The sequence below is a fragment of the Phyllostomus discolor genome, chromosome 9, assembly GCF_004126475.2.
Source record: "Phyllostomus discolor isolate MPI-MPIP mPhyDis1 chromosome 9, mPhyDis1.pri.v3, whole genome shotgun sequence".
NCBI classification, from domain to species: Eukaryota; Metazoa; Chordata; class Mammalia; order Chiroptera; family Phyllostomidae; genus Phyllostomus; species Phyllostomus discolor.
The window spans coordinates 95,909,054-95,936,913 of record NC_040911.2 but is presented as its reverse complement, the minus strand read 5'-3'; the positions used below and the strand labels follow the sequence as shown (position 1 = coordinate 95,936,913).

Below are 27,860 nucleotides of genomic sequence, written 5' to 3'. Positions count from 1 at the left end.
CTTTGTATGTGATAACAGAAATCCTTAGCTGTTACTACTGTGGCTCAGGGGCTGTGGCCGGGTGGTTCAGTTGGTTGGAGCATCATCCTGTACACCAGGAGGCTGTGGGTTTGACACGCGACTGGGCTGTGTATGGGAGGCAACCAGTTGATGTTTCCCCTTCTCTCCCTTTCTCTAACTAAAATCGATAAGCATAGTCTCGGGTGAGGATAAAAACAACGCCGTGGCTCAGGAAAGCTGAGAAGATCCTGGGTTGTCTGGAAGTAAAATTTCCCTTAAGTCGAGGGGCATCTAGGAAGGGTTGAGCGGGGGTTGTGAAGTCCAGGGCTCATTTCTGGCAGTCTGCACGACGGCGGGTCAGGACCCGTCTCATCCTGTGCTGGGGTCCTGATACCCACAGACCTCCCCGAATTATTAAGATTTCGGTGAACTGCCACAAGGAGCGGAACTTTCTGTGCTTCCTGCTCCATGCTGAGCTGTTTTCCTGAGTCACTGCTCTGTCCTTTTCCTCCCCGCAGCTTTCCTCCCTCGCCCACGTTAACTCCTTCAGAACCAGGCTTATTCGGGGGCCTGGGGGTGGAAAGCGCGGGGGGGGCGGGGGTTGCTGGTGTGCCAGCTCAGTGGACTGAGTCGCAAAGTCCTGCTACCTCCCAGAAAGGTCCTTCCGATCAAGGGGGGACCATCTCCCTGCTCAGAGCCTGATTGTCATCCTTCCAAGCTTATAGATCAAACGCGTTTAGCAATACCGCCTCGATCAGAATTAAATCTTTAAAGAAAATACTTGACTCAGCTTTCTGGGAAAGGTCCTCGAGGCTGCTTGGTCACCATGACGACAGCAAGGGCCGCAGCACCCCGGAGAGGCCTAGCCCCCACCGGATGGGGCAGGCCTTTATGTCAGGATGCTGAAATACCTCTCATGCCTCTGATGGCTGCCATTGCCCGGTTTTTCTCCCTGAGAGCCTTCATGGGAAACTGTGGCTGTTGACGGATGGGTGTGCGTGTTGCTTGGAACCTATTAAATTTCTGCCCTTTGGATGCAGCCGCTGGAGCCCTGTTAGCTCTGGAGGGAGTCGGTGTGTTTGTAACCGGGAACGAAATTGAGGTTTTTATGTTTTGCCGAGACAAGAAGGTTGGGGTCCTTTGAGGTGAAGGCGGCCTTGGGTCCCCCGTTTCCCCTTTTGTTTTCTGTTGGGCTCCTTAGTTGTAAATTGCTCATGAGTGTTTTCATTTCCAGTGATCTCCCCCGCACCCCCGTCCCCCCTTTCCCACAGAATTAAAGAATTTAAAAGTTCAAAAGGAATGTGAGGTTTAAAGGACCCTGTTCTTCTTGATCTTTGCTGCTGGTGACACCTTTGGGAAGGTGAAGTGGGCGTGGCCCTTCTTCCTCAAAAGTGGCACCCACCCTTAGAACTGTGGCACGTGGGACCCACCCCGGAAGCACGGTCGTGGGCTCCAGGTGAGAAGTTCTGGTCTGGCTGCTTTCTCTCCTCTCCTCCCGCTTTCCAGGTGCGGCCCTGGGGCTCTCAGAGGTGTAGTGACTGACCTGGGGTTGTCTCCTGGTCAGCAGTCTGGTCCCTTGCCACTCCTCGCCTGACTCCTGTTTCCTGAGTCCCGGGCCAGCCCCACAGGTAGCGGTGGGGAGGAGAGGAGACCGGTGTGTGGTGCTCTCTAGGTGTGAGAGTTCAGAGGCCGCCCCCAGGCACACGCCCGAGAGAGCTTCGCAAACCAGTCAAGCCTGTGTGAGAGCTCCTCAGTCCTCCAGAGGGCTTGTTAAACCCCCGGTGGCCGGGGCCTCTCCTCCAGGAGTTTCTGGCTCTGTGGGTCTGGGGTGGGGCCTGAGACTGTGCATTTCTAGCAAGTCCCCTGGTGAAGTCTCTGCTGCGAGCGTGGAGACCACACGTTGGGAACCATCGGTCTCAGCTGCAGGTGGGAACTTACAACGCCCGAGGAGGAACTGACGATGGATGCCCTTTCTGGCGTCCAAGGCTGGCTGCACGTGGGCTCGGCTGCCTGCCCCGTGTCCCAGCTCAGCAGCGGTGTCCTCTGGGAGTGTGTGGGAGGGATGTGGGGGCTCTCGTTTGGCCAGTGTTTGGGATTGCTGACGTCATTGCACGGGAGGGTGCCGGGGTGGCCCTTGCAATGAGGAAGAGCTGTCCCTTCCAGAATCCAGTAGTGAGCGCTCCGTTGAGAAACATGAGAGCACACCACATAATTTTCCCCTAACATGCCCTGATTTTCCCACTGGTGTGCCTTTCCTCCCATGCTTTCTTGCTTCACAAGTTACCCCAAGATGGAGAAGAACATACAAAATCTAAACCTTGGCCCAGCTGCTTTCAGTTTTGGCCCAGCCAGGATGCCATTTCTTCTAGGACACAGGTCCTCCGAGTTCCCAAAACACCTTTCGAGAACAGCCAGACTCTGACACCTGAGCGGAGATATTTGGGTTTGTCACATCTGGGGAGATCAAGTTCCAAACACCTTCCTTTGATCAGCCCCGACTCTGTCCATATGGCGCCGTTGTTTTATATCCTGACTCAGGCCTACCATCATCCGCTCATTCCTGGCTTTGGTTTGTACCTCCTGCCTTTTTTTTCCCCAATGTGAAATTGAACCTCCTAAATACTCTATTTTGATAAAGTTGTCCAGACATCTGGTAAATACTGTACACAAGGGTCACACAGTGAAAAGCAATCCCTTCCCCACACCCACGCAAGTTCCCCTCCCCTGAGGCAACCACCAGTCCCTATTTAGAGCAGTTGGTTCATCCAGGAATATTCTAGGCTTAATGCAAACAGGGAGATACATATATTACATCTGTTTTTTTGGGGGGGGGTGGGCATGTGTGTTGGTCCTTAATGGTGCTAGGCATATGTTGCCTTTTTAACCTGATGCAGAAGCTCGGAGACCTCCGGCATCAGCCCAGGCTGAGGCGCCTCATTCCTCTTGAAGGCTGCAGAGCAGCCCACTGCGTGGCTGGGGTGGAGTCGTCCGTCTTGTGCGTGCTTTGCTCCCCTGTGACTGTGGCTCTAGACCAGAGACCGTGTCTCTTGGAGGAGATTGGTGGGCCAAAGACCTTGTGCGAAAGGGAGAGTTTTGGTGGTGAAGTGGGGCGGGGATCCCTGGAGGGAAGTTTACTCTGGGGAACGGGCTGTTCCCAGCTGTGCCTTTTGACTGCGTTTTCTCACTAACTAGCTGTCGTGGGCCTCGGGGCCAGCCCTTTGGGCTCGGCAGGCCTCCGAGTAGACGTTTGTGGGAGGACCCCCTGCCCTTCGGGGGTCTGTTCTCCCTCCAGGAGCCTGTGGTTGGCATTTAATTTCCTCTCAGGGAGAGACCCTGAACATTGGTTCCGGCTTTTCCTGGGGCCTGTCTGGTGAGACTGGATTTTGTCACAGCCGCTCATTGTCTTGCTTTAGAGCCTGCCTGCCGCAACATGCTCCGCCTTTCGGACCAGAGTAAACCATTAGGAAGCTTTGCATGTGGCCATATTGGACCCTGCTAATCTGCCCCGCAGTGGCTCCTGTCCAGACACAGAGGATGATGACACGGGACACAGTGTGCGTGCTGGGACTTGCCTGGGAGTTAAAACTGGAGGAGGAACGTCGCCAGGCTATCTTTGGGGATAATCAGCTTTCCGGATTCCATGTTTCATCCCAGCACCTGCACCCTTCCACGTAGCCCTTTCCTCTCCCGGTGTCTGCAGCTCTCATTTCTCAGCGTGGCAGGTGCGCCAGGCCGCGCCCTCATGCCATCCCTAAGCTGACAAGACAGCTGTCGGGCATGGAATGGATTCAGAGTCTTGCAGGTGAAGATTGGGGTGGTGGTGGAAGTGTATCTGGGTTCCAGTGAGATTCTGGGAGAATTAAAATAGAGAAGAATGAATGGACAAAGGCGAGGCGGGCGTTTTACGGATGAGAATCAGTAAGAATGTGATTTGGGTCGATTTCTTTGGAGGAGAGTTGCACGCACAATGCCCACCGTGGGCTGGGGCCATGGGCGCTCTCTGGCCGGTGGGTTGTATTCTTTTTGCCTTGGTTACACGTTGTTTGCCTGATAAACATCAATAAATGTTGCCGTCGTCCACGATCAAGTATGTTCGCCTTTGTTTTCTTAAACGCGTGGCCTTTCTGGTCTGTCTTTCCTGGTTTCCTGCTCTCGCTGTCAGAACCGGATGTGGACAAGAGATACTTCTTTGGGATAAGGATGATGCCAGTGCCTGCATGACAACTCGTGGCCGCTGGATCACAAGCCTTGTCAGCAGACAGCAGCAGGGAAGGGTGGGGATTGTGGCGAAATAGAGGCCCCATTTTCTCGTAGAAATGCAATGCATGCCTGGTATTCAGATCATTCTGTTGCCATAAGGCCCTGATCTGTTTTGTGGGTTGGGTTTTTTTTTTTTTTTTTGAGAGAAATCAAAGTCCGAGGTTATTTTGTGGAGCCTCCCCAATTTTATATTTTGTCAGCGAACTAAAAACGTTTACACAGATGTTCCGTAGGCCAAAGAGAGGCGGCCTGGCCTCTGAGATAGGTAACTGAACGTGGGGGCGGGCGGGTGTATTTTAGGAGGAGGGTTTGGGGGCAAAATGCCTGGGGTCCCCCACACCGCCTCCCTGTGGAGAGGGGGGTGCCTGGGCCTCCCTGATTGCTGTAAAATGCCTGGTCCTGTGTGTCTCTTTCAGATCCTGGCTCCACAGAGAGAACGGCCCAGAAAAGGAAGTTCCCAAGCCCTCCGCATTCCTCCAATGGCCATTCTCCACAGGACACATCAACTAGCCCCATTAAAAAGAAAAAGAAACCGGGCTTACTGAACAGTAACAATAAGGAGCAGGTAAAGGGCCGCCGGGAACGGTGTCCACACCCGAGGGACAAAGGCTGGGTCTCAGGAAGCGCAGCTGTCTGGGTTTCTCTAAGAGCCGGCTCTTGGCATTTAACTCAGGGCCTGACTGGCTGCCATTGGCCTAGGACAGGAAAGGGCAGCTCAGAAGGGGCCTGTGCAGACATTTCTGGAGGGTGTTCAGATCTGTTTTGGGGACAGGGCGGGGACCCAGATGCGCTGAAGATGCTGTGCTCTAGGGTCTGGGGCTTTTCCTTGGGTTTCTGTGTGCCCCCCCGCCCCCCGCTGCCCCCCTGGCTGGGGAGGATTTTTCCCTCCAGGGCCTCACCAGCAAGATAGCGCTCACCTCTGCCTGGGGGCATTTGTGTGGCTGAGGCATGCTCCCTTCTGCTCTCAGTTTTCTCATCTGTAAAATAATGGGTTTAGGCCTGTGGGGAGAGGCTGCTGTCCCCACCCATTGCTCCTGGTAATTAGTCTCCATTCCTTCTCACTGTGTGGGGACCCCGGGCAGCAGACCCCACCCTCCCCGGGCAGCAGGGTTCAGTCTCCTAGATATGGGTGGCTATTTGCCACCTTGGATCCTGCTAATAAAGAAACCTTCTAGCTGTAGAAATTCCCTGATGCAGGCTAGATGCATTTCCGATTAAAAAAAACGAGAGGTGCTTTCATGTGGACCATGAGGCCACATCTCCTGGTGCTGCAGGAGACAGGATGACCTGTGGTTCCGGTACCACTTAGGCAGGGATTCCTTGATGTATGCATGCCTTCCGTGCGGTCCGGAGTGCCCAAGTGAGCTCTGGGGATTTGAGGTTGAATAAAACAAGATGATTGCTTTCACGGGAAGAGAACCTAGCAGCCCGTTAAATGCCCAGAACGGTGAGAGGGTGCGTTTCCGCACACTAATCTATTTTCATTCTCAAATTATATAGTGAAATGCCAGCCCTACTTTTGCTCTGTGGCTGTGGGCAAGTTAACCTCTTTGTGCCTAGTTTTCCCCGTCTACTGAACTGAGGATGCGACTCCTGCTACGGGTTTTCTAGGTTGTTAAGATGAAGTGAGCGAAATGACATAAATAATAATAATAGTAATAGTAATAGCAATAGCAATAATACTAAAGCCAGGCTCCGTACTAAGTGGGAAAACCACACAGACTACACAGGACGTAATTCAACAGCAGCTCTAGGAATGTCCTCGGCCTGTGCTCTTCTGTATGATTGTCACGAGCCTTGTGTGGCCGTGGAGCACTGGCAAGTGACAAATGTGGCCGAGGAACTGAATTTCTAATCTAATTTAAATTTAAGTGGCTACCTGAAGGTACCGTGTTGGGTACTGCAGGTCTAATCCTATTAGAAGCGGAGAAATTGGGGGGTCCGAAACAGGTTTCTGGGCGGGGGGGGGGGCTGCCACTTGAAGGACATACGGTAGTATCGGTAATAGAGAAAATGAAAGCGGCGCCTGCAGTGTGCTGTGTCCTGTGGCAAGTGCTGTCCTGTGTTAATCTTTACATTTTTTTTACTGAGTCATAATTTAAAGAAAATTGATTTTTAGAGAGAGGTATTGATTTGTTGTTCCATTTATTTATGCATTCATTTGGTTGGTTCTTATATGTGCCCTGACCAGGGATTGAACCTGCAACCTTGGCGTGTTGGGGTGACTCGAACCAACTGAGCTCCTCACCCAGGGCTGGCATATGACATTATGTTAGTTTCAGATTTCCCCCCCTTACCTCCATTCTCAGGTTTCTTTGTTAATGGTACCCTGTGAATAAGGGCTGTAATCACCTCTGTTTTGCAGATGAAAACAGGTTCAAAGAGGTTAAGTTGCCTCCTTGAGGCCTTCGAGTAAGAAGCTGCCTTTGAGTTTAGGTCTCCCTGTCACTCAGGAGCTACTGTACCTGTTGGGATTAAAGACTAAGAAAGAAGCACAAAGGCCGCAGCTAACCCCCAAGCCCCACTTCAGCCAGTCATTAGCTCCCTGGGCAAACGCTTCCTTACGGACCACCTGTGTGTGGGTCACCAAGCAGTTCATGCGTTATTCTCTCCCTCCCTGTCCGTGTATTAGCACCATTTCTGCAACACTTACACCTCACAACCACATCGAGGTGTCTGTCCATCGGGGTCCCCCTCTGGACCGTCGGCTTCAGAAGAGAGGCCAGTGTCCACACTCACAGTTGCTGTCTCCCCAGGGTCTGACCCAGGGCGGGAGGTGATGAATGAAGAACACGCTCAGGGTGTGGCGAAGAGCAGGGCACGGGTGACTGGACCAGGGCACACTGTGCTCCGACTCAGCCGTCCTGGCCAGTCCTGGTGGCAGAGCTTTCAGGACGTGGCACTGGAGGGAAGGTGTGGCAGGCCTGCAGGCAGGGAGGGCCCCTTTTCGCCCCCTTGCACCTGGGGAACTGGCCGTGTGACCTTGGCAGTCGTTTCCTGTCCATGAGCTTTAGTTGCACTGCACAAAAGGGTTCGGACTAGGGACATCAGCAGGCTGATGGCAGGGGCTGAATGGCCAGCAGCTGGCAGAGGGGAGATAGTCTTTGCTGAGAGGAGAGGAAATGGCTGACCTTGACTCTGACTCACTGTAGCACATAAAGCTTCTTACATCCTATGGGCGGCCCCTCCCGTTTACATCCTATGGGCGGCCCCTCCCGTGCATGGCCTGTTTTCCTAAGGGGAACTTAAATCCTTTTTTTTTTAAAAGAACACATGGCCTTGAGGATGCTTTCCTTTTTCCATTCCTTTTCCTGTCCTTTCTTTTTTAGAATTATAGAATTAAAGCCAAATTGTAGCTTGCACATGTTGTGTTTGACGAACATAATATAATTCTCTTGAGTCACTGACATTTGAAGATTATGAGATTTCAGATAACAACTTACATTTCTGGGTTCTTATAAAACTCAGAATCCACCTAATAGCTGGAGCTGAGTGGGTCCTGCCCCTTTGGACGCAGGGTCTGTGTGCCCTGGTTTTCCACACTCCCCACCCCTCCCTACTGTATCATAACCCTGCATGCTTCACTCATTCCTTCTGTCTCTAGCTTTCTTAAGTGTTTGAGTTCTTTTGATTTTTGGCATACGAGGTCTGTCCAGAAGGTATCCAGCCATATAATATGAAAAAGAGGCATTTATTGAAGAAGATACAAGATACAAGACACATTACATATAGGACAGTGACTCCTCAGTCCCCTTCAAAGTAGGCACCTTGGGACCTCACACAGTTCTTCCGATCACCATCAGCTGCCCCGTCACATTTTCCTGAATCTCATCAGCAGTCTGAAATCTCTTCCCTTTCAAAGGTGATTTCAGTTTTGGGAAAAGCCAGAAGTCGCAGGGCACCAAATCCGGGCTGTAGTGGAGCTGAATCATCTGGGTGATTTGATGTTTTGCCAAAGCACCCTGCACGAGATGTAATGCATGAGCAGGCACATTGTCGTGATGAAGTCTGCCGTCACCAGTTGCTCATAGCTGTGGCCTCCTGAGCCATCCGAATACTTTCCGTGGAGGAATATAGAGGCTTAACACAAAATGTGACTCGGATTCATTGCTCTGTTCACTCTGTCATTGTGAGTGCGACGGCCACACAGTACACATTCTCACTGAACAGCATCTACCGCCCCACTGACTAGTACAGTGAAGTCATCATTGTTCACGCATGTGCATCCTGGTCCACTCTTCTTGGCTGCCAGGTTACATCAATGCCATACAAACTGTTCTTGTTATATTAACAATGGCTGTGCCTTTTCTGGACAGACCTCATATATCAAGGTTCTCTACCTCCTTCCTTTTTTCTTTCCCTCTATTCTCTTTTGTATTCTAATGTTCTGAAAACAAAGCCATTCTGGCCTTATTTTTAAAAATCCTGTATGTTTCCATTTTTGGTAATGACCTTTTATTACCAAGTGCAGGTATGGGTTGAGTTTTCAGGTTGGGCCCCTATTTTCATGTATTGGGGATTCAGTACTTTTAGTGGAGTTTCAAGAAGAGCTTTAAAACATACTGTATTTTTAGGGGGAAAAGTATTCTAAGATTTATAATAATTTTTAATGCCTTTTCGTCCAGTGGTTTCACCCCTTAAGAAACGTTTGAAACCATGTAGGTGCCTTTTCTTGGTTCTACTCCACGAAACATCCCAAAACCTAGAAGGATGCTCCTGGCTTTTTTTTTTTTATTATTGTCATCTGAGGACATTTTTCCATTGCTTTTAGTGAGAGGGAGGGAGGGAGAGAGGAGAGAGAGAAACCTCAGTGAGAGAGAGAAGCTTTGGTCAGCTGCTTCCCAGATGTGCCCGGACCAGGGATTGTAGGCATCAGGACTAAGGGAAGGAACCTGCAACCCAGCTATGTGCCCTGACTGGGAATCGAACCCGTGACCTTTCAGTCACGGGATGATGCTCCAACCAGCTGAGCCACACTGTCCAGGGTGCTCCTGGCATTTTGTGGAGGAGGGTCAGGTTGCCAAACACCCTGCAGTTGATGGGAGACAAGAAATATCTTGTCCCCAAATGACATTAGGGCCTTGACTGCATAATAGCACTTTTATCTTTAGTTCTCGGGTCATCTGAGCTTGAAGATTCCATTTGGAAGCTCTCCTTCCTTCCTCCCTCCCTCCCTCCCTCGTTTTCTTCCTTCTTTCCTTCCCTCATCAAAGTATTGAGAAGTAATTGCTAACAGACTCGTACAAAGTGGCCTTAGGTATACTTTGATCAAATATGACAAAGAAATCACGGTGCCCTCCTCACTTCTGAGTGCAGGGTGTGTCCATATCATAACTGGGCCAGCTAGGACTTAGGTTGTTGGATCCATGCATTGTCTTCAAACCCTGGGTGTTGCACAGAAGTCCTTTTTGGGGCAGGGACAGTGTATTAGCAGTGGAGCCAGTGCAGGGGCCAGCCGGGTTGCTGGCATGGTCCTAGATCGGGCGGCACCGTGGTGGGTGCCCGCCTTGCTGCCGTGGCCAGTGGGGCCGAGTGGGAGGGCTCCCCTGCGGTGGCCGTGAGCCCTGCCCCCCTCCCCGACGTCACCCAGCATCTAGGCTGCGTGCCAGGGCTGTTCCTCATGCTCCGGCCGGCAGGTGGCCTTCCTTTGGAGACCCATGCTTTTACCCAGAGCGGGAGAGCAAACGCTGCGGCAAGCTCGGGTGAGGACTATTTTGTGTGTGTGTGTGTGTGTGAACTCCGTGGCCCCTGTGGAAATTTGATTTTGTGGATCCCCACCCCCCACGCTTACCCTGGGCTCACACGACAGCCAGAGCACCCAGCCCCTGGCTTAGGTAGGCCAGGGGCCACAAACTGTAGCCTATGGGCCAGGCATGGCCAGGAGCCCGTCATTTTACCTTAATTTAATTAAAATTTAAAAAAATTATTTTTAAATTGCAGTTTACATTTACTTTTTTTTTTTTGTATTAGTTTCAGGTGGAGGGCATAGTGGTCAGATAACCATATAACTCACAAAGATCTTCCCCTTGATATTTCCAGTTACCCGCCTGGTACCTTACAATAGTTATTACAACTTTCAGAGCCTCTTTTTGTAAATAAAGTTTTATGGGCCCACAGCCACATTCATTCATTTACATATTGTCTTTCTTGCTTTGGTGCTGTGGTGGCTGGGTTGGGTAGTTGTGGCTGATACCAGGTCATCTGCGAAGCCTCTACTATTTGCTGTCTTTCTAGAGCCCTTTACAGAAAAGGTGGGCCAGCTCCTGGTGTAGACTAAGGTGTTCTAGAAGTGAGTGAATGAGCCTGTCTGTTTTCTCGGGAAGCCAACCTGGGGGAGAAGCACGGACGTAGGAACATTTGTTCACAGAGCCTGCAATTACCCCGTCATAACACAGGTTGCAACCTGTTTGCCTTAAACCAGCAGGCGGGAGACACACCTTGTACTTAGCAGGGAGAAAAAGTCATAACTCATTTTACCTGAAACGATTTGCTTTTCCAGATTTAAACGTTCCATATTGGTTATCAGATTGTTTCTGATGGAGCAGGAAACACTTACAAGGAGCAGATAAGGCAGGTATCCGATTGACAAGGAGATTATCGGGGAGGCAGTTCTCAGCCGCAGCCTCCCCACTCCAGCGAAGGATGGAAATCTCCTGAAAAGAGACTGGATTAGCCTGGCACTCATCTCCTCCTGATCCTTCCAGGAGCACCTGCCCCCCAGCTGGGCGTGGGGCCGGGCAAGGGCGTGGGGGACACTTGGTTGTGGAGGTGGCAGTGCCCTGGGTCCTATGAGATAGAAAGGACTTGGGTGCCGGTTAGGGCTGTTAAACTGTCCTATTTGAATTTTCCACTTACATTTAGATCTTAATGGCTCTTCCTGCCCTATTATTAACTCACTGAAAGGAAGTCGAGCGCTGACATGGAGCTTCTGCTCTCTTGTGAAAGCCACGAAAGCGGCCTAGAGAGCCCATCTGGGCTAGAGATCGTGCACTTGCTGGACGGGGACAGTTCTGGGGCGCTCAGGTTTGAGGCCTTGTTCTGGGGCGTGGGGGTTGGATAAGTTTTTTTTAAATTTTATTTTTCAATTGCAGTTTACACTCAGTATTATTTTTGTATTAGCTTCAGGTGTATAGCAAGGTGCTTAGAAAATCACATACATGACAAAGTGACCCCCCCCTCCCCCCATATTTCAGGTACCCGCCTGCTCTGGTACGCAGTGATGACAGCATCACTGACTGTGTCCCTGTGCTGCGTTTGACATCCCCGTGACTGTCCTGCAACTCCCAGTCTGCATGTCTTCACCCCTTCTTCGCCCCTTCCCCCCAGTCTGCTGCCAGAGAAGTCTTTTTTTTTTTTTAAGATTTTATTTATTTATTTTTAGAGAGGGAAGGGAGGGAGAGAGAGAGAGGGAGAGGGAGAGGGAGAGGGAGAGAAACATCAATGTGTGGTTGCTGGGGGCCGTGGCCTGCAAGCCAGGCATGTGCCCTGACTGGGAATCGAACCTGCGATGATGCTTTGGTTCTCAGCCCGCGCTCAATCCACTGAGGTATGCCAGCCAGGGCCAGATAAGTCTTTTTAGCCTGGTTTTCTCATCTGCCGAGTAAGACTAGCAGCACCTACAGGAACAAATTTGGAGGACACATGGACAAAAACTACGGGTGGGGGGTAATGGGGGGGAAAGGGGGAGGGTTGGGTGGGTGGGCTGGAATGGGAGTAGGGGGGAGAAAACTGTACTTGAACAATGATTAAAAAAAAAAAAAAAGACTAGCAGCACCTTCCCCTGAGTGGTTGCGAGGACGAAAGGAAGATGGCGTGTGTGACAGTGCATTGATAAACGTGACTGACAGGGGAAGAATGTCGTAGAGGTGACTTTGTTCTCCGGAACCCAAGTAGATGCTCCGTCTTAACCGGCGAACCGAAACAGGGAACTGGCTGGCTGGGCTCAAGAATGACGTACCCCCGGAGCCGGGTCTCAGAGCGCGAGCTTATCTGCCTGTGTCTCTGGGCTTGGTGCCATTTTCTGAAACGAATAAGTACCTACTGTCTTTGTTGCAAACTCCTGTTTGTGTGTGTGTGTTCTTAAAGATTTTACTTATTTATTTTTAGACAAAGGGGAAGAAGGGTGGGAGAGAGAGGGACAGAAACATCAATGTGTGGTTGCCTCCCACGTGCCCCCGCTACCAGGGACCTGGTCTGTAACCCAGGCATGTGCCCTGACTGGGAATCCAACCAGAGACCCTTTGGTTCGCAGGCCGGTGCTCAATCCACTGAGCCACACCAGCCAGGGCTCCTGTTTGTGTTTTATTGGGCTTTGATGCATGCAGGCAAATGGACCCCTTTAGCCTGTTCATGATATGGGCTCCTAGTGTGGGGCTTTTTGGCCTGTGGATTTCACCCCCGGCTTGGGGCTTGCCACCAGGCACCCCCTGCCCCCGCCCAGCAGCTGCCCAGACCTGTTGTGGCTTGGAGGTGGAGGCCAGATGGCAGTCTGTGACCGGGCAGCCCCGGCCCACAGCGCTTTGGTGTGCAGCTCAGGGAAGGAGGAAATGAAAAGGCCTAGGTTTGGAATTTGCCCTGGTTTTGGAAACTGAAGACGTCTTATGCCCCAGGCTCAGGAGAGTGGGTCAGCCCTGCCTACCACACCATCAGGAAACTAGACTGAATGACGTCATTGGCCTCAGGACCCGATGTGGTGGCCGACCGCTCCCAGCCCCGGCCTCAGCTGGTCACTAGAGCCCAGCGCCTTACTCACCGTGGTTTTTATTTTCTGGGCAATGGGTTTTCTTTTATCCTTTTCTTTTATCTATATTTATTTTGTTTTGAGGGAACAGTAGCCATGTGAGGTTTGTTAAATCAGTCATGAAATTGTGTTACTGGTTTGTGAAGAGACAAAAAAACTAACACAAAAGTTCAGACACTGACTCAAATAACACGTGGGAATTGAGGGACCCCCATTTCATCAGAGCAGTTCAAGGTGGACTGTCCTGCCTTGTTGTACCTCTTCTCATTTCTCCAAATCCTGGAGCCTTTCTCTCAGACGAGTCACTGTGATGAGCAGTTTGCCCGGCTGTGTTCTGACTGCGTGGGGGCCATCGGGAGCCAGGTTCTAGGGCCTGACTTTGCCTGTCTCCAGGCTCGGTGCCATTTCCATGCACGCATAAACCTCTCCTTCCCTCGCTGCAAAAGAAGTAAATTAAGACATAAAATAAAATCAGATGAAATAAAATTAAAAAAAATAAAATCACTGTTGAAAGCCTTTTTCTTAGTGGAAATGAGAGTAGGGGCCTTAGAAGGGCTGGTTGGTTAACAAGGATCTGGGAGGCATCCGTGAGGCCGTGTGCTAAGGAGTGTAGGACGAGCAGGCCTTTTGAGAACAGTGGAACCTTCTAATGAGATCCAGAAACAGGACCTAGGTGCCTGTAGTCTTGGCCACTCTCCCCGCTGAGGGTTCAGGCCATTCAAGTAAGGAAAAAAGATAAGTAATGTAAAAGCATTGGACACGAACAGATAGAACTAATATTACTTAGAGAAAAGATTTTTAATCAATACACTATTAGAACTGTTCATACATGTGGACAGCACTAAACATCTTAACACAGCATGGCTGTGTACCAACAATAACTATTTAGAAGATATAATAGAAAAAGATGCCATTCACAGTATCCACAAAAATTATGCAGTGTCTAAACAGTATATGAGATCTTTAGGGAAGAAACGAATGTTTTACTCAAGGACGGAAAAAAAATATTACGCGTGGAGGCTCCTTCAAAGGTGTAGGTACTATGGGTCGTGGCTCAGCTCTTATGCACAGAATCGAGGCCCAGAGTGGGCTGAGCAGCCTTCTGAAGGTCACACAGCCAGTTGTACCAGGTCCTGGTGATGCTGACCACCAGTCCTTCTCATAGTTCCTAAACAGGGTTTCTTACTGGTTTCCGATGGACATTTTTCCTGATGAGTTTCTTGGGAGTGATTTTGTGTTTGGAGTGTGGCGTTGCTGGATTCTATAACATATCATTAGGGAAGTATTTCTTTACATATTTTGGCATAGAAAGAGGTCTGACTCCCATGAATTGGCTCCCCCTCTCATCTTTCTGCTGTTGTTAGTTCTAGGTGGGTGAGGTAGGTAGACCCTAGCAATAGGAACCTACCATATTTAAGACATATAGCTTTAGCCCTCGCTGATGTGGCTGGCTCAGTGGATTGAGCTCCGGCCTTCGAGCCAAAGGGTCGCCGGTTTGATTCCCAGTCAGGGCATGTGCCTGTCTTGCGGGCTAGGTCCCCAGTGGGGCGGGGGGCTCATGAGAGGCAACCACACATTGATGTTTTTCTCCCTCTTTCTCCCTTCCCCTCTGTCTAAAAATAAATAAATTAAATCTCTAAAAAAGAAAAAGAAGTATGACTTTAGGGTAGCTTATTGGCTCATAGTACTTTAAGTATTCAAGGTAGATTTAAAAAATGATCACCCATTTTAAGTCCAATTGATCTATTCTCCAAAAGTCTGCTGTTGACAGAATCCCAGGGTAAACTGACATTGTTTTGTTGGCTTTGTACATTTAGGCTCACCGTAGTTTGGGCTCATACCTATATCTACAATATTAGTATTGATAAGTGCTGTGTTAAATGCATACATTGTGTCATCCCATTGAATCCCAACCATAATACCATGAAGTTAAATATTATACCCATTTTACAGATGAGAAAATTGAAGCGGAGAGGTTGAGACTTGCCCAGCATCATGTAGCTAAAATGTGGCTGGTAGAGCTCAGGTTTGAACCCGGGTATGCCTTGGCTGTAGCCCTCAGGCTGTCCTGCTACAGGGCTGCCTAGTAACTCTTAGACACCCGCTTTTCAACCTGTGTCCTCTTAAAACAGAAGAAAAAAACTGTAATGTATAATGATCTGTAAACCCTGTATTTACTAGAGTAACCCAAGATGGCTTTTTAATGAATGTATGAAATGCTGTGCTTTTCTTTTGTTGTTATTGATGTATTTGTTCAAATTCCTTTTGAGAATGCACATTTGTTTTGAAACCACACCTGTCTTTCTTGCCTACATTTCAGTCAGAACTAAGACATGGTCCGTTTTACTATATGAAGCAGCCACTCACCACAGACCCTGTTGATGTTGTACCGCAGGATGGACGGAATGATTTCTACTGCTGGGTTTGTCACCGGGAAGGCCAAGTCCTTTGCTGTGAGCTCTGTCCCCGGGTTTATCACGCTAAGTGTCTGAGACTGACATCGGAACCAGAGGGGGACTGGTTTTGTCCTGAATGTGAGGTTAGTTCTTGGTGAATGAATGCATTGTCTGCCTCGCGTCTTCTCCTGGCTCTTTCTCCCTTTTATTTTTTACCTCTTCGAATCATCCAGGTGCAGGGAAGAGAGAAATTTCTTGCCTTTCACCTGCTCTCTCCCGGTCATCCCCTTCTGGGACCCACACTGGCAGTGTGGCCTCTGGGAAAGACAATTGCCCTGAATATGATTTCGATTCTTCACGGGTCTCTGGATCCTTTGAGATCTGCGGCTTTCTCTGATTCTCTTGTAATGAACATTTCGGAAGCCGACTTACAGATCTTCACTTATTTTGAAAAGCCCTCATGCTCTTTTCCCACTTCTTGGACGTTCTGTCCTGCTGCATCATGGGCTCATCGGCAGTAGCCACTCGAGGAAGACCAGTCTGGTTTTTGTGTGCTCCGTGTGGTCGCCATCTGACGCTTTCATGCAGGCAGCCGTGATTTCTTGTGTGCTTTTTAGGGGCTAGGGATTCAGCGGTACACAAAAAGAGGCATGAATCACACCTTTTTAGGAGGAAAGGACAAATGCCGGAATAAATGAAGTTACACACAGTGTGTTAGGAGTGTTCTGGAGATAATGGGTCGAACTGAAGATGAGGACTAGGGCGCGAGGAGGGTGCAAGGCGTTTCCATTTTAAATGACGAGATCCAGGAAGCCTTGCTAGGGTTTGAGAAAGGCTTGAAGAGGGGGAGGAATGAGCCACATAGCCAAGGGTTTGGGGTTGGGAGGACCCCCCCCCAAAGGCAGAGACGGCTGCAAGTTCAGGGCCGTAGGCAGAGAAGCATTCTGGCACAGTGAAGGGAGAATTGTGTTCCTTTTAGCAGAGCCTAAACACTCTGCATTGAAACAATCACAGCGGTTTCCACTGTTCTCTGGTGTCTTCTATTCTTGGTGACATCCAGTCTGATGCATGTTCCAAGTGCCGAAACTAAGAATGTCACCTACAAAATTACCTAATACCGAGTGTCGCTTGGATTCAAAGGCATCCTGGAATTAGATCTCCAATAAGGGAAGCTTTCTAGGGGCGAAATGGAACGTTCTCTCAGATGTCATTAGTGGGGGAAAAAAGCCAGCCAGAGGGCAGTGTCTGTGGTACCGCTTCTGTGTAAGGAAAAAGAGGCAAGTAAGAAATGGAAGAGAATAAGTCAGACATGCCCTCGAGGCTGGTGACCTTTCAGTGGTGTTCTGTGTCTGGCTCTCTTGGGGTGGCTTACGTTGGAGAGGTGGCCAGGACGCATGTGGTTCGGCTGCACCCCCCCACCCCCCAGTTCAGAGCCCGCCCTCGCTCTTCTCCATCTGCCTTGGAGCCTTCCTCTGTTTCTTTCTTCCTTGGCCAACCCTTGCCTTCTGTAAGAAAGATTACTACTCAATAACTTCGCAAAAAAGATAGTGGCTCTGAGAGGATGCTTTTGCTGCAGACCCCAGGTCTGGAGGAACGGTGGTGGCTGAAACAGGAGAGGTTTATTGTCGTGCGTGAGAAAATCCCGGAGGCAGGGCCAGGCCTGAGGGTGCCCAGAGCCAGAGCCGGACTCTCCCCATCCCATGCTCGAGGCCGTGTGTCCCCGTGTGGCCCTCAGAGGGCCGCTGGGGATTTCATCACGTGCGGCGAGACAGAAATCCCCTAGTAGGAGTGTCTCTCTTCACATCCCTTTTTATCAAGCAGAAGGACTTTGCTCTCAGCCTCCAGCTGACTTGCCCTTGAGCTCATTGGTCAGGATTGGATCGCCAGTCCTTATGCCAAAAAAAAAAAAAAAAAAAAGCTAAAAAAAAAAAATGCGTGTCTGGCACTTTCAGTCTCTATTGTGGGAACCAGGCACTGCCAGGATAGGAGAAGGGGGTTGGGGGCGTGGCTCAGAGGAGGTGGGTGGTGGCTGAGCAAGCCATCGAGTGCTCTCCACGGATAAGTTACCTGGAAGCAAACAGGAATTCAAACAAGCAGGCGTGCTGTGTCTAAGGTTTCAAGCCCCGGTTTGCTTCCGGGTGAGTTGGGAGGGCAGTCAGCTGAGAAGACCGGCCCTTCCAGGCTCGGATGGCCAAGCAGTTAGTGAGCCACTTGAGTCCCTCACTGTTTCCAGCTTCAGGGCGCCTCTTGCATTGCCCTTTTCCTCGAAAGTCCCCCTTGGGGGATCCACACATAGGAAGAATGGCAATGAAATCCAAATTAATTGGAGGGAACTTTTCTCAGCTCTCTGTACACAGATGGTTTGAGTGTTTCCTGAGAGCTTCAAACTTGGCTATTTTCGTTGTTGTTGCTACTTCAGGGATCTGGAGCTCTGAGATGCAGCCCCGGATTCACAGAGCGGCATCCGGTTTCGACGTTTCTCTGGGTCTCTTCTTGGGTGGGAATTTCCCTTACCAAATGACATTTATTGGCCATGGAGATAGACAGCTAAATGACGCGCGTCTCGTGTACGTTGCCAGAACGTCCCGAGTGGGTTCGCATCAGTGGTGACGGAGAATTCAGTCATATTTATTTTCAGTTTGCTACCATGTCTTTGGTTCTTCTACCGTGAAGACGGTCCCATTTGGGCAGTGACATCATTGAGTTAATGCTGGTTCATGATAGGAAGCGATCACCCCGAAACCATCCGTGGCCTCTGTTCTCATCCCCTTCTTGAAACCCGAGGTTGTAATAATGACGGGTTTCAGGTCCCGGCCTCGCCGCATCTTTCTCAGATTCTGACATCTTCGTGAGCGCAGAGGCGCTTCTTACAAGGTCATTGGTGCTCTTCCGACTTTCACCCGCTGATCCATCCGGTCTGCCGCCAGGTAGGCCGGAGGCCTTGCCAAGCGCAGCAGCCGGTCGGTCGCCTTTGGCCGCTAGTTTTCACGCGTGAGCTCACTGGAACGTTCGGAGGAAAGGGCATTCAGCACGCAGAAAGGAGCTTTTTTCCCTAACTGGACGTGTGTGTGGTTTTTGGCTCGTAGAAGATCACAGTCGCAGAATGCATCGAGACGCAGAGCAAAGCCATGACGATGCTCACCATCGAGCAGCTGTCCTACCTGCTCAAGTTCGCCATCCAGAAGATGAAACAGCCGGGGGTAAGACGCCAGCGCCTCTCGGCGTGAGCGGACGTGGAAGCAGTGACGTCGGTTCCGTTACCGTCTTACTCCGCGTAGCTTGAGCTTTCCAGACACCCGCGCCTAGCCCTTCTTGCAGGCCCGAATCCGGATGTCTGCACATGAAACACACGGTGTGACCGCAGGCGGTTCTCTGTCGTGAGCCCCCCGCGTCCTCGGGGACTTTCCCTGGGAAATGACACGTAGTAGGAAGTTCAGGGGGATCTGACGTTCTGATTGGTTACGTAGGAAGCCCTACACCGCTGCATCAGGGAGGGGGAAGTTTGTGCCTTCCCGCGGGAGTGAGTAAAATTGCACTGCAGTGAGAAAGCTGGGTACAACCCAGTTTATTTATAGTCAAGGTCAGATGATGGAGCCTTTGCGTAAAACGGAACCAGCGAGATTTCCCGTAAAGGGTGAGGACTCGGTGAGTCCCCTCAGCGCGGCGCTGAGGTCTGGTGCCCCGTGGAAGCGGGGCTGCCACGCTGAGCCGGAAGGTGGCGCCCTTCGCATGGTTTTCCTCCCGAGCACCAGTCTGGCCGTAGCCATGGTCGTTTTAGTTTTTTTGTGACCGTTTTCGGGAAGATGGCTGTAGCATACCTTTCTTCTAAAAATCATCAGTCTGTGATGCCATGTAATTGCTATATTATGACATTTTCCCTCCAGAAACTTGGGGATGCAGTTCTCTTTCTCTGCTCGGCACAAAGGCACCCTATGGACCAGTAGTGAACCTTGGTGAAAACCTCCCGAGTTTGCTTTCTAAGTCCAATGATTACAGAGAAATGTAGACGCTCAGGGTATTTATTTAGTAGCCACTGTGGTTTAATTTCTTCCAAACAGTAAGCTTCAGTTTTGAGGTTATATAGTGAAATTTGATACGGTGATGAGAAAGATTCAGAGCATGCCGTTTGGGTATTGCTAAATTGGGAACCGAGCTGTCTCTTTAATAAAATGTCTGTCAGTGGAAGCAAGAGCGTTATAGCCTCAGTTTGGTTAAAAAGACACAGTTTTTTTAAACCTGTGGAGTTTCATAGGTTGAGTGACAAGGAATTAACTTTCTGCTTTTCATAGGTGGAATTTCATCTGCTGAGGACTGTTAACAAAAAGAAGAGAGTCATGTAGACTTATCAACGCTGTAGAATTATTAAAAAAAAAAGAAAAAAAAAAGAAATTGGAGAGGGTGTTAATTTCTCACATAAATTGTTTGATATAAAATCACTCAGGGCAGAAAGTTGCTGGTTTTGTGGTAGCATCTTTTAAGCTTACAGTGACCACACTCTCATTTTGGAATAAAAGGCCCCAGTTGACGGCAGAGGGTAACCCATGCAGATGCCTTGCTTTGAGTATATTTTGGTGCTGAATTCAATCTCTTAATGTTTTTTTTATTTATAAGTAAACAATACCCATCAACAAACCAGCCTTACATTTTCAGCTGATTCAAGTAGGGCTTAAGAAAATGGATCAACACAAAACACTTTGACATAGTTCCTTTGTTGAAGGGGATTTGGCTTCTCAAAGGAGCAGGAAAATCTCACTGTTCAAATTTTACCCCCTGCCCCTGGTGTAAACAAATTGGTACTTAGGGGAACTTTATTTGGTGTATCATCTCTAGGTACTGCCCAGCTTCACCCTCATTCAGTTTTGATTATGGGCATTTTTGCAGTGTACAGGTAAGCTTCATTCAGAGTTCATAGAGTTTTTGTCAGTCTTAATAAAGGGTGGGGCAAAAGTGTGTCTACAGTTTTATATGTGAAGCACAGAGTTTACTCTTGTATTATTGTTGATTGTATCATTTTCCATTTGAACAACTGCAAACCTATTTTTGCCCCACCCTGTACGAGAGGACAGGACCTGTTCTTTGCATAGATCTTGAAAACGAAACAGACCACAAGTGAGCCCATGATGATTGATAAAATTAGAAGGGGAACCGATTTGGAGCTCCTCAAGGTCATTCTTTTTGAAAACTTTTAGAACCGTATTGTCTGAAAGTGGGTCTCCATTCTTAAAGGGCTTGGCTGGCTTGGATGCTTGGTCTTCCACAGCAGAGATGAGTTGGCATCTGTGTATCCATCTTTTCCTTACAGACAGATGCATTCCAGAAGCCTGTTCCTTTGGAACAGCATCCCGACTACGCAGAATACATCTTCCACCCCATGGACCTCTGCACGTTGGAAAAGGTCGGCCCCCTTCCAAGAACCTCATCGTTGTAGCCCACCCACAGTTGTCATGACGACTCAGGATCCTCCCTCCTTTTTCGTGCCCCCACCTCAAGTTAGACGGTTTCTCTCTGTTTCCTCTGCCCCGTTTTTACTGGGATGGAAGAACTTTGATCCCTGGAGTTTTTCCGTGACATTCTTTCCAGGATGGCAATGGAGTGTTGAAGTCCACTGAGTAACTCCAAACGTTATTTCTGCTCGTGATTCTAGTTCTTTCGCTGAAAAAGTCATAGCTTCTTAGAATTAGTGATTTGATGGGTGTGAGTCTGGCCTTTTCTTCTCCCCCTTTCGGAGGTGCTAATGAGGGCCCCGGGAGGGAAGAGGGGAAAGTGAAGAGTCTGGGAAACCTTCACATTAGCCACACATTTATGGCTTCACAGGTCGTGATTTATTCTACCATTAAGGATATTTCTTTAATGCCTGAAGGTGTTTTAAGAGCTCATGCTAAATCTCCATGCTGGAAATTATACTTGTAACCCTTAAGATTGTGCACGACATCCTGGTGCTGATTTTCAAATTGTTCACACCAAAATCTGGGTCAAGAAAACACGGAAGAGGACAGATCCCCCCTCCCACCCAACACACACACAAGAAATCTACCCTCCTTTTGGAAAATGGCACATACCCTCATGGCGTTCCAGAAAAAAGGCATTGAAAAAACAGGGTTGGAATTCATAAACTAATAGCTTTGGGACTCTGGATACTTCTCTTAACATTCCCATATCTTGGGCGCCCCCCCCCCCCCCCCCCCCGTCTATAAAATGGGGATGATAATAATGGCTTCATTGAGTTCTCCATTATGAGGCTTACAGGAGACTATTACTAGTAACAATAAATACATAAATATGTATCTATAATGTCCTGGTTCATTGGAATAAGCTGCTTGATAAAAGACAGCTGCCGTAAAATGAGAAAATCCAGGTTAGCGTGATGCATTCAATGACTGCGTTTTTATAGAGTTATAGATCTCAACTATGATCGCATCTTGGGAAATGAGTAAAAAGCATTAATTAATTTGGCAAATGACTGCTAAGACAATTACGTGGGGGACGCAGGTGTTGCCGGCTGTGGCTTGCGGAGGCTCACGGGTGATTATGTCCTGGCTTCTCTCCCCAGAACGCTAAGAAGAAAATGTATGGCTGCACAGAAGCCTTCCTGGCCGACGCCAAGTGGATTCTGCACAACTGCATCATTTACAACGGGGGTGAGTGGCGCAGGCGACGCCTACAAAGGAGTGTGCAGGGTGTGCTGCCCATCCTTCCACCCTGCATAAAAATACCTGGCTCTTCTTCATGCATCAGGGCCAGTGTCAGGATACTGTGTATGGATTGCCAGTATTTGGGAATAGGGACCAGTGACTGTGTATTTTGAAAGTATGACCTGCCATCCAAGCTGGCTCGTGGCTCTGTGATCCTGCTACCTGTCCTTTCAAAAAAGCTTCGTCATAATGAAGGAATAATTTCATACAATCAAAAGCCCAGGTTTTACGTGTCACCATAACCCTAATAAGATCGAGACTAACATTTTCATGATCCTATTGTATTCCTACTTTCCCTTTTCCAGTGAGTCTCTGCCCCTGCTCTTTTGTTCTCGGTCACTGTAGGTTAGTTTTGCATATTCTAGAATTTCATTTAAATGGAGCCCTAGAGATTGAACTGTGCTCTTTTGTGTCTGGCTGCTCTCCTGCAGCATAGTATCTTTGGGGGGGTTCATCCATGCTGTGTGTATCGTTTCTTTTTATTGCTCAGTGCTTTCGTTTGTTTTATCAACACACAATCTGTTTACCTTTTCATTGCTGGGCGCGCGTGTGTGTTTCAGCTCTTGGCTGTTAGGAACAACACCGCCGTGAACATGCTTGTCTGAGTCTCCGTGTAGACACAGGTTTTCATTTATCTTGGGTAAACACCCAAGAGTGGTATTGCTAGGTCATTGCATTTGTAGTTGACTTGATGAGAATTTTTGCCAAACTGTTTTTGCAAAGTGGTTGTATCAGTGTGCACTCCTTGTAGCAGTATGTGTGAGTCTTCGTTGCCCCACGTTCTTGGCAGCACTTGGGATTGTCTGTCTCTTTCATTTTAGCCATTCTCGAAGATACGAAATATGAGGTGGTGATGGTTTTAAGTTGCCTTTCTCTAGTGACTAATGGTATTGAGTATCCCTCTATGTGCCTTTGTCATTTATATAGCTTTTGATAAAATACTTTTAAAAATCTCTTGCTCCTTTAAAAAATTGGATTTTTGTGTTTTATCATTGTTGTAGTGGGGCTTTATATCTGGGTAAAGCTTTATCAGTTGAGTTGTTAGGGGTTTAGAGGCTTGAGTGTCTTGGCACACAAGTCTCCTCCTGGCACCTGTCCCACTGCCCCAGCCTCTTGCCTCCAGTCCTTTCTGCTGACCTCCTGGCCGACACATCGTCCAGCCACCTGCCCGATCCCACTGCTCGTGTCCCCAGGTCTTCTGGTCTCCTGCCGGGGCAGTCTTTACCTCTTCGTCTTGCGCTGGCTTTTTCTTATTCTTTAGTCTCAGCTTCTCAGGTCTTATGACCTAGACCAATCGTATGCCCTTGTTAGGGACTGTCACAGTACGTGTGCTTCCCCGTGGCAGCACAGATGACATTTTCTGGATGGCACTGGTTGTATCTGTTGGGCTTGCTCACCAGGATGTTAGCTCTTTAAGGGCAGACACCTTGCCTTGTGCCTGGCATCCCCTTGGATCTAGTGTAGACTCTTCAGTAGTGTTTAAGGGAAGCTGCACGAATGGGTAGATGTTTGCTTAAAGCGCGTGTTTGGCATTAGTTGCTCAGTAGCAGGGTTGGGGTGCAGGGAGGGAAGAGAGTCAAGGCACTGAGGACTTGTGTAAAGAGTTTACACTCAAACGTACAAACATGTGAATAGAACTGCCTGGAGACACGCAGAGCACAAGCCAGGACGGGCCCCGACTGTGGGGACGGCAGGAGGCAGCGGGGAGCCGGGGACTCCCACCTGGTCGGGCGGGGTGGCCTCTGGCCACCCCGTGGTTTGTGGGAGACAGAGTTCTCAGATCTTCTGAATTTTCAAGGGAGCCAGAAATCTAGGCGTTCTTGTGTATGTGTGTGAAATCCTTTTGCCCACAAACGCACCATTTCTGTAAATAAGTCACATTGGAAGAAAATGTGGCTTTCTGACCCTTTCGTCTGCTGCTTTGGTGCGAAGGTGAGGGAGTTAGAGTTACACCTGGGGCCATCTTGAACTCATTAGCAAAGTGGGCTCATGGAAGCAGTGACTCCTGAGCCTCGACTTACTCGTTAATGAAATGGGAATATTCGTATCTGCTTCCAACATGGCTTCTTGTGGTGTTCACAGAAAAATGCGTTTTGGAGCACTGGGTACAGCAGAGCTACTTAGTTAAATTAAATGCCTTCCTGGGTTGGAGTCTGGGACAGTAGGTGGAGTACGCCTCCTTTCCAGCAACTTGAGCCTTTAAAGTGTGAAGGCATTTTTCAAATATTAATCCACGCCTTGTAGGGAAGCCCCGCTAACTGCTCAGTTTCCGAAAAGATGACATCCATCCAGGCATCAACGCTTAGCAGACATGCATGGGAGGAGTCACAGGGTTTGAACTGGGATTAGAAGGTTTTCAGCCTTTCAAAGCTTCATCCCGGGGAGGGGGGGTGGCGGGAGAGCAAGTTAAAACGTTGTTAGGAGTCCCAGGGTTGAGTGTTATACATTTTCATTTGGATTAATCTTGTTTTCTTATTCCCTTAGGAAATCACAAATTGACGCAAATAGCGAAAGTAGTCATCAAAATCTGTGAGCACGAGGTATGTGTTTCTCCAGTTGTGTTTGAAACGCATCCAGAAGGAGGGCTGGGGCGGCCGGCGTTGCCGTGTGCCGTCTCCCAGTGGGTCGCCGGAGTGGTTTTAGGACTCGCTGAGTCACGGACAGTTCCCCTCTCTTTAAGGAAAAGGAACAGCAAGAAGGAGGGGAGCCCCCCCCCCAATATGCTGTAGAGCAACTTTACCTTCGTCGTGATCTACAGGAGTGGCAACGGCCATTTGTTTCTAGCTTTGAGTCATGGTCAAGCCCTGGACATGCCGAGTTTTCTTGGGGGCCTAGATGGAGTTCATAATTCCTTCTCCCCCAGGTCTGTGGCACTGAGTCCGGTCCTTTTTAGCCTTGCGGAAGATGGCTGGTTGTTGACGTTATTTGGGGAAAGGTCCTGACTCTTTCTCAGAGAGCAGCGCAGCTGTCCTGCAGGGTCTGTCCCTCTCTCGAATACCTGCGGCGTGACGGTGTGCATGAGTCAGACCCGCTGGGCTGCGCCGCCCCGAGGCTCGAGCGGTTGTGGGACAGGCGGGTGGCAGACGCCGTACAAGGAAGGCTTCGTGTGTGAGGTCCCTGTTGGAAAAGCCTGAGATGGAATGGCCTTCACCCTGTCTGATCTTTCTTTTGTTTCTTTTTTCTTTTTCTTTTTTCTCTTTCTTCTTTCTTTCTTTCTTTCTTTCATTCATTCATAAGGAAAACGTGGATATCTTAGGATACATTCATGTCTACAGATTTATGTAGAGTTTTACAGTCTACATTTTCCACTCAGTTGGAGTGTCTCCCTAGGTAACTAAACACACAGGAAGAACAGAGTTTTTCATGACTGTTCTGATGGTTTTCTTAGTATAATGGTTAGAAATGTACCTACCGGGTCCAAGGCAGTAAATAGGCAAAGGCATTAGGTACTTTCTGATAGTCTTTTGGAAAAGCTGTAGCAATTTATACAACAGCCTGGAACGGACGGACGTGGTTTTTCTGTGTTCTTTCCAATACTGAAGTTCCGGTTGGAGAAAGTACACGTAGGCATGGTTCCCCTCCATCAGTGTGACCAGCGCCAACAGGGGTGACCGCTCTGATTTTGGTTTGCCTTCCTTTGATGACAGGCGATCACGGGCTGTTGTCAATGGCTGTTCATTGGAGGTTCGTGTGGGTGACATGTTCGGTTGTTTTCCCCTTGGGGATTCATTTGTTTCCCTGGACTCGGGAGCTGAAGCATCGGCCGTTGATTGGTGGGGTGCCCCGAGGTGGACTTTACTGGGCTCAGACACTCTCTGTCTGGCATTTTGGAATCGACCTGTTGGCAGCACACTGCAAGGCCAGGGCTGTCCTGGACCCGCTGTTCCCACTCTGTTCTACCCACTACATGTAGAGGAGGGGTGGACTGGGTAGAAAGAGGTGTTACATTCCAGCATTCCTTCCTCAATTATAATTGCAAATTATAATTCTAAAATTAATACTTAACTGAGCACCCACTGTGTATTTGGCACCTTGCACGATGCAGGAGATAACAGGAAGCCCCACGGTGACAGGAAGGTGTAGCAACTGCGGGGCAGCGGTGAAGCGCATGAGCTGGGAGCCTGACTGCCTGGGTTCAAGCCTTGGCCCTGCCACTTCGCTGCAGTGAGACTGAGACCATGGTACTTGGCATCGTCTTGGGGCCTCCCTGTCTTCCTCTGTGAAATAGTGGGGTCTGAGTTCAGATCTGCGATGGAGCTTCGGGAGCCCTTGGTTCTAAGGCACGATGATTCCTTGGGGGAAGGCACTTTCTTGAGAGGGAGAGGGATAGTTGGTCATAGAATTCCCAGGCTGGTGTCAGTAACACAGGGCACCATGGTATTGACTGACCGCTCCGGGTGGTGTGAGTGGAGACACAGGGACACTGACAGCACGTGGTGGCCTGCGTGGCCGGAAGGCAGTGGGGAGCTCAGACAGGTGTGCCGAGGCCAGACCACACCCAGCCTCAAAGGAACTGATCGGGTGTTTAGATTTCCTCGTTGGTTTCTCAGTCTTGGCACTGCTGACATTTGAGGCCCAAGGATTCTTTGTTGTGGGGACTGTCCTGCACATCTATACATCACAGATCCCTATAGTGGCTGGCGTTCCCAGCCCTGCGTTGTGATAACCAGAACCGTCTCCAGGCGTTGCTAAGTCACCAAACACCTGTGAGGTGTTAAACTGCCCCGGTGCAGAACTTCTGATACGAGGGGAAGGACGACATCGAGTGTGTGTTGGTAGGAGGTGGCTGTGGCTGCTGAGTCTGTATGGGGAGTGAACCGCAGTGCAAGCTGGGAGACTTGTCTCAGGGAGCGAGGGTGGCGGCTCGGGCTGGGTGGGGTGTTGGGGTTGGTGAGAAGTGATCCCAGTGGTGTGACTTCGTTCAGCTGATGCTATTTGTCCGTGTCATCTTGCATTTCTTGGGGGCTTAGAAGTGGAAGGCCCCTGGGATGCCACATTCTAACTTTGTTTTTTTTTGTCGTTTTGTTTTACAGATGAATGAAATTGAAGTTTGTCCAGAGTGTTATTTAGCTGCTTGCCAAAAACGAGATAACTGGTTTTGTGAGCCTTGTGTAAGTTGGATTTCCTTTCTCTCCTTTTTTTTTTTAAGTTTTTATTTATTTATTTTTAGAGAGAGAAGGGAGGGAGATAGAGAGAGAGAGAGAGAGAGAGAAACATCAATGTGCAATTGCTGGGGGTCATGGCCTGCAACCCAGGAATGTACCCTGGCTGGGAATCGAACCTGCGACACTTTGGTTCGCAGCCTGCGCTCAGTCCACTGAGGTACGCCAGCCAGGGCTTTTCTCTCCTTTTCTGAACCCCATGCCCGGATGACTGGTTACCCAACACAGCCTTCTCTTGGTGGCCTGTTTAACCAAACTTTTTGGATGAAGTTTTTAAATAATTTGTTGTACTGATAAAAGCTACAGTAGAGCCCTGGCTGGTGTGGGTCAGTGGATTGAATGCTGACCTGCAAACTGAAAGGTCGCTGGTTCGATTCCTGGTCAGGGCACATGCCTGGGTTACTGGCTGGGTCCCCAGTTGGGGGTGTGTCAGAGACAGCTGACCCATGTTTCTTTTTCTCTCTCCCTTCCCCTCTCTCTAAAAATAAACAAAATAAAGATCATAAAAAAAAATATATATATATATATATATATATATGGCAGAGTGAAGGTAACACAGGTAGGAGAACCCCCTTTGGCTGAAAGGTCATGGGTCAGAGGCAGCACGGGA

The 27,860-nt window shown here is 49.3% G+C and overlaps 1 protein-coding gene and 1 long non-coding RNA gene across 19 annotated transcripts in view; one reads left to right on the top strand and one right to left on the bottom strand.

Annotated features, from left to right (window-relative positions):
- Nucleotides 1-27,860, top strand: part of ZMYND8 (zinc finger MYND-type containing 8) — a 115,974-nt gene that overhangs the window by 28,711 nt on the left and 59,403 nt on the right. For 11 of the 18 annotated variants that reach the window (XM_036009925.1, XM_036009921.1, XM_028523864.2 and 8 more), the window contains 7 exons: nt 4,677-4,825; nt 15,321-15,539; nt 18,483-18,596; nt 20,699-20,791; nt 21,947-22,034; nt 24,573-24,628; nt 27,122-27,199. In XM_036009925.1, the coding sequence (XP_035865818.1) occupies nt 4,677-4,825; nt 15,321-15,539; nt 18,483-18,596; nt 20,699-20,791; nt 21,947-22,034; nt 24,573-24,628; nt 27,122-27,199 (797 nt within the window). The remainder of the gene's footprint in view (nt 1-4,676; nt 4,826-15,320; nt 15,540-18,482; nt 18,597-20,698; nt 20,792-21,946; nt 22,035-24,572; nt 24,629-27,121; nt 27,200-27,860) is intronic. The other 7 variants (XM_036009927.1, XM_028523862.2, XM_036009923.1 and 4 more) reach the window with 1 other exon arrangement.
- Nucleotides 11,816-18,470, bottom strand: LOC118496850. The gene is made up of 3 exons (XR_004899408.1): nt 18,459-18,470; nt 12,035-12,338; nt 11,816-11,876 (listed from the first exon to the last, which is right to left on the bottom strand). It is a non-coding gene; the product is annotated as an uncharacterized LOC118496850 (long non-coding RNA).